At 40.1% G+C, this 5,889-nt stretch overlaps 1 protein-coding gene across 3 annotated transcripts; it reads left to right on the top strand.

Moving 5' to 3' along the window:
- Positions 1 to 768: 768 nt before the first annotated feature.
- LOC120224188 (procathepsin L-like) lies at positions 769 to 4,577 on the top strand. 3 transcript variants are annotated; one of them, XM_039222399.1, is made up of 8 exons: positions 769 to 836; positions 1,004 to 1,139; positions 1,431 to 1,550; positions 1,653 to 1,787; positions 1,982 to 2,206; positions 2,903 to 3,065; positions 3,721 to 3,838; positions 4,325 to 4,577. In XM_039222399.1, exons 2-8 carry the CDS (start codon positions 1,014 to 1,016, stop codon positions 4,422 to 4,424), a joined length of 987 nt encoding a protein of 328 aa, XP_039078330.1. In that variant the 5' UTR covers positions 769 to 836; positions 1,004 to 1,013; the 3' UTR covers positions 4,425 to 4,577. The 3 variants fall into 3 exon arrangements, with proteins under 3 accessions (XP_039078330.1, XP_039078333.1, XP_039078331.1); XM_039222402.1 differs by lacking the exon at positions 3,721 to 3,838; XM_039222400.1 differs by lacking the exon at positions 1,653 to 1,787.
- The last annotated feature ends 1,312 nt before the right edge of the window (positions 4,578 to 5,889 follow it).

Consider the following 5,889-nt stretch of genomic DNA (forward strand, 5'->3'; position numbering starts at 1 on the left):
AATTTTGTTAAAGATAATAAATACTATTGCACACTTAATCCACTATAGTGTAAACGTGATTTTATATGCACTGGGAAACCAAAGAGTTCATTTGACTCACTTCAATGTGGTGTTGTTTTAATGCAGTGGTCTGTAACTGAACTGGCAGGTATCTCTGTGGATGCCTGTGCTGTCTTTTGCCTCCACTCAGAATAACCACCTTTCACATACTTTTGCAGTTAAAACTTGTCAATGAGCTGACTTCGGTTTTATTCTTTTGAATGGGTGACCATATTTCTCTTGTCTCTCTCCTCATCTATAAAATGAAAATAAACTTACCTGACCTGAGTTGTGAGAAAAATGTCTAAAAAAATATAGATAGTTATGACAGTGCTAGACCCATAGTTGATAGGATCTGATTACTAGCTATATTCCAATGTGCCTTTATGGCATACTTCCTCCCCATCTCATAATGACATCAGTTAATGGGAGTTGGACATCTTTTTCCTTGCAGAATATGCATATACTTGTTTTTGTCAGATGGACCACTGTGAGCTCATTGTTTTAGTCAAACCAATTAAGGACAATTTGAGGGGGGATATGAGTCCACACCATTGTCTAGAAGTTTTTGTTCTGCTAAAAACGAGATATGATCATCAAGTAAACATCAGAATAGAAGTCGTCAGCTTGGAAAACAAAAGCGAAACAAACAAGATCACAGTGTGCTTGGGTGCTGTGGGCAGGGCCAGTGAAGCCAAACCCCAGGGCTTTAGATGGGTGCCCTTAAAGCCACCATCCAACATCAGAGATCCCTGGGGCTACACCTGCCGAGGACATCTGCACAGCTACACAATCAGGTAGGCACCTCTGTGGGGCTGGTGGAATCCTTGTGTAAGTACTTGGGAGGATAAATTCATGATGGAGGTTTTTGCTCCATCATAGTGGTTCTACCATCTAGAAGAAAGGAAGATGGTTTTTTAGACAGATCAGTCTAATCAGATACTCACTTATTTTTGCTTCCTAGGTTTTGAAACATGCATCCTTTTGTCTTCCTGACTGCCCTTTGCTTGGGAATAGCCTCAGCTATTATACAGCTTGATCAAAGTTTAGACGCACAATGGATCCGGTGGAAGGCAACACATGGGAAACGATATGGCATGGTTGGTAACATCTACACTATCCAGGGGACCTGCAGAAAACGTCCGTGCTGGTGGGAGTTCATAGCACAGAGTAGCACCTTGAGGCCACTCTTACCAAGGCAATAAGCAAGCACCATGACTGCACACAGTGTGGGCATGTATCCTGCTGTGTGGTTGCTGGAGAACATCTCCCAGAAGCATCAGGTCACCCCTGGCTATTGTTTCTCCTCCCCTCTGTGAGCGCATCCACTTGGTGCAGGTCAGTAGGTTTTAAATAGAAATAAAGATGATAAGTTATATGTTTGTCTCTAGAATGAAGGCTGGAGGAAAGCAGTGTGGGAGAAAAATATGAAAATGATTGAACACCACAATCGAGAACAAAGCCAAGGGAAACATAGCTTCACAATGGCAATGAATGGCTTTGGTGACATGGTGAGTGTGGCATGGGTTGCTGAATGTTTTGTTCTTTCTCTACTCAGTGCTTTGCCAAAAAAATCTCGTGCTTGTCAACATTCTATTTTCTTTTCCTTGAAGACCAATGAAGAATTCAGACACATGATGAATGGTCTTAAAATCGAGAAGAATGAGAAGGGGAAAATGTTTAATATACCTTTCTTTGCTGATATCTTTGTACCTGTAGACAGGAGACAGACACCTGCTATAAGACCTGTGAGTATCAGGGATGACTACTCATCAAATCTCTCTCCAAGAAGAAAGCCAAAAAGGCAGTGGCCCCCTGCTATGGTTTCCCGCTGTGGAACAATATGCCATGTTTGCTGTTTTAAAAGAGTTTTCAGATCAATGTACTGTTGTCAGTCTTGCTGTTGGTTTTGTAGACTGAGACCTTTATAATTTATTTTCAGGGTCGGTGTGCTTCTGGCTGGGCTTTTAGTGCAACTGGTGCCCTTGAAGGACAAATGCTCCGGAAAACTGGCAGACGTGTTTCCCTCAGTGTGCAGAACCTCCTGGACTGTTCTTGGCCTCAAGGCAATGAGGGCTGCAATGGTGGTCTAATGAGTAATGCCTTCCAATATGTTAAGAACAACGGAGGCCTGGACACAGAGGAATCCTATCCATATGTTGCAAGAGTGAGTGGATCTCCTCACTTGTCATTCCAGCTCTGCTCTTAGACTTGAATGCTTTTGAAGAAAACAGACACCATATTTAACATTCACATTTTTCAATTGTAGACTCTTTATCTGCAGACCATCAGGACTGTCATTAAACAGTATTAGGCTGGCACAGTTTTCTGCTTAGATGGTTACCACATAGCTATTTTTATTTCTATGTTACATGGAGATATGCATACCTTTCTATATAGAATACAGGTTTCTCCGAGTGAAAAACTTCTTATGGACAGGTAGACCATGAGTGTTTCATTGAATTCACACCACACATCAGTTTGTTTTGCTTTTCTTTGAAGTTTATTTATTTATTACTTTTGAGAGAGAAAAAGAGAGAAAGAGCATGAAGGGGAGGGGTACAGAGAGAGGGAGAGAGAGAGAGAATTCCAAGCAGGCTCCATGCAGAGCCCAACATGGGGCTTGATCTCACAATCATGACCTGAGCCTAAATCAAGAGTCAGACACTTAACCCACTAAGCCAACCAGGCACCCCTCACACCAGTTAGTTTTTCAATTTCAAAACAACAAATACCATTTCACCTCCTGGGATGCTTCACAACAAACTTGACTTGGAAATCTTTCACCAGTAAGGTGTCTTGAAGTCATGTTCCCAGGAAGCAGATGGTAGTAATCAAGTTTCTTTTCCTCTACCATTCAAAGGATGGTCCCTGCAAATACAGGCCTGAGTATTCTGCTGTCAATGTCACTGCCATTGAGAACATCCCTCAGGAGGAGGAGGCCCTTATGATGGCAGTGGCAAATATGGGGCCCATCTCTGCTGCTATAGATGCAAGCCTGGATACCTTCCGCTTCTATAAAGGGGGTGAGCATTTGTTGATGTGGAAATTTAGGTAGAAAATTTGGAAAATCACCTTAACAAACAGCAAGAGTGACACTTTGGTATGTAGAATTCAATGTAGAATTTTTGGGTGTGTGGATTTAACATAGTTGCTCATTCTGTACACGTAGTATTTGTGCCTGCTGTTTCCATTTGCCATGACTTGACCCAAAGCCCCACAAGTTTAAGTATATCACAAATATATTTAAATGGCTACATAATTTGATTGGTATGGCTTACTTTACTTTTTTTTCCAAATGTTAGACCTTGACAGTTTTTAAAGAATTTTGCTACTGAAATTAACACTGGAAAGAAGCCCTTAGCTCAAGTAATTTTATGTTCTCTGCTGTTTCCTTAGGCTGACATCCTATAAGTAGAATAATAAAGCTTTGGCAGGTGATTTTCTTTTAATACCCCTTAACTATTATTTTCAAAAGACATTGTGACAGTATTCCTCTGAGTGTGAGATGAGGGCCTAAATCCCCACCCTAGCTAAACAAAAATATCTGACTTTTAAATCTCATCTGAATTCATATCAAAAATGAATATTGAAAAGCCTCCCATACTGTGATTGATAGGCTGGGTTACTATCACATGTCATGTGGGAATCCTCACTACAGCATTGAATATTACTCCCTAGGCATTTATTATGATCCAAAGTGCAGCAGTGAAGACCTGAATCACGGTGTTCTGGTGGTTGGCTATGGCTTTGAAGGAGAAGAATCAGATGACAAAAAATATTGGTTTGTCAAGAACAGGTATAAAAAGACAGGAACATGTACCTTTGAATTTTAAAATGGAATCTTTTTTGGAACCAGTGTTTGGACACAGGTCCCCCAATGCTTGAGAACAGTACTGAAATCCTAGCAGAGCAGTGCTTACCCACCAAGTAGGGAACACAAACATAGTCATATGATGACAACATTAAAATACTGCCTCAGGCTTGCTAGGGTCCTGATATAGCTTTGAGAGCACTGCATTTCTAAATTGGAGTTTTAAAAAATTTCTGTAACACATCTGGGTCCCCAAATTTTCCTTTTCTTCCTCACATTACAGTTTTGTGGAAGGTCTGTGGATAGAATTCTGTACTGGGTCAGAACTCAATCATGAACAGGAATGGCCTCTCCTGATTCTTCCTGAATCTGTCCTGGCCTCTGGTGCACTGTTCAATTTTGGGGTTATTGTTCATAAAGATAAATGTGTTTGGTCATTTGTAATAATTGGAAAACCTTTTATTTTTTCAGCTGGGGCACTGACTGGGGCATGGATGGCTACATAAAAATGGCCAGAGACCGGGACAATCACTGTGGAATCGCCACCATGGCCAGCTTTCCTATCGTGTGAGATGATGGTGATGAAGAAGGCCTTGATTGGCATCAAAATATCCAGAAACTGGATTTTATTTTAAAGTTGATCACATCTTATTGTTTGGGGTAAAACACTTGAATCACCGAAGATCCAAGTTCTGATTGGATTCTGTGACTGTTCATACTGGTGATGAAACTACTTTAATCCCTTCTTTAATCAACTGTGTGTAATTAACTTGCTTAATAACTTTTGAATGTTCATGTTTCAAAAGATTGCATAAAAGTCTTACCTTTTTAAATAAAATTTACTTTCATATGGTGAGGTGTGATTCTGTTTTTAATACATAAACTTCTTTATAGTAAAAAATGCAGGTTTTGTGAGGAGAAAGAAATGTCCTTATTTCCTCCAGTATTCCTCCTAATATCCTTCCTTATTTCCAACTGGTTTGAGAATTTAATTGAGATGTAACAGGTCAATGGGAGAAAAAAAAACCCTCAAAATTTTATGACACAGGCAGGGAGGCACAGTAATGAGTGTGAGCCCCCCAAAATGATCAAGTTGGGTAGGGTTTGTTTTTTTTTTTTGCAGTTTTATACATTTTGGACAAAGACAATAATTTGTGAGGAATTGATAGGAAAAAGAAAAGGTGTGTAGGAGCTTTAAATTGCAGGAATTCTAAGTGGAATCTGGACTGAAGTTGCAGATGAGCAAAAGAGTAACAAGGTTTGTTTCTACAGCTTTCTTAGCTTTGAAGCCCCATCTCTGCTGATAAAGATGTCTCTCGTATTAGTACAGGGAGAGAACTTTCATATGGGCACTCATTTCCTGCCCATGGGTCACAGAGGACAGCCTGGGTGTCCTTGAACCAGCTGTATCCCAAGTAGCTTTAATTCAAGATAGTCAATATGCCATGTGGTACATTTTGGGGTGACCTCCCTGGGCCTCAATAGTTTCTTCATCTGAAACTTCCCTGGAACTTTGCATACTAACTAGCTGAGCGGGTGACTGTGGAGAGAGAAATCCAGTTTGTAAACTAGCGGTAAGAAATCTACAAAGAATAAAAAAAGCACAGATCAGCATGAGGATGAAAATATGGGTGAAGGAGGGTGGGAGGTACAGGCTTCCAGGTATAGAATGAATCAGCCATGGGAATCAAGGGCACAGCACAGGGAATATAGTCAATGGTATTGTAATAGCGATGTAAGATGACAGAGGGTGGCTACACTTGTGGTGAGCACAGCATAATGTATACAGCTGGCAAATTACTATGTTGTACACTTGAAACTATGGTAACATCGTGTGTCATTTATACTCAAAACATTTGAAAAAAAAAAGAAAGAGGATGAATAAACAAAAGAGAACACATTTCACCACACCTCATGAAACCAGTCACATAATCCTGGAAATAGATCAGCCCAATGAAATGTGTTTTATTTATCTGATGGAAAATATTAATTCCCTTTTAAAAGCAGATTTAAGTTAGATATTATGCACCTCATTT

The sequence above is a fragment of the Hyaena hyaena genome, unplaced genomic scaffold (genome assembly GCF_003009895.1).
Source record: "Hyaena hyaena isolate Hyena2069 unplaced genomic scaffold, ASM300989v1 scaffold_1128, whole genome shotgun sequence".
Lineage (NCBI taxonomy): Eukaryota > Metazoa > Chordata > Mammalia > Carnivora > Hyaenidae > Hyaena > Hyaena hyaena.

Excerpts from the sequence above, each read along its gene's own strand:
- LOC120224188 (XM_039222399.1), top strand. The coding sequence starts at position 1,014 with ATGCATCCTTTTGTCTTCCTGACTGCCCTTTGCTTGGGAATAGCCTCA. Across the intron at positions 1,140-1,430 it reads ATGGGAAACGATATGGCATG|AATGAAGGCTGGAGGAAAGC; the intron begins GTTGGTAACATC and ends GTTTGTCTCTAG. Across the intron at positions 3,066-3,720 it reads CTTCCGCTTCTATAAAGGGG|GCATTTATTATGATCCAAAG; the intron begins GTGAGCATTTGT and ends ATTACTCCCTAG.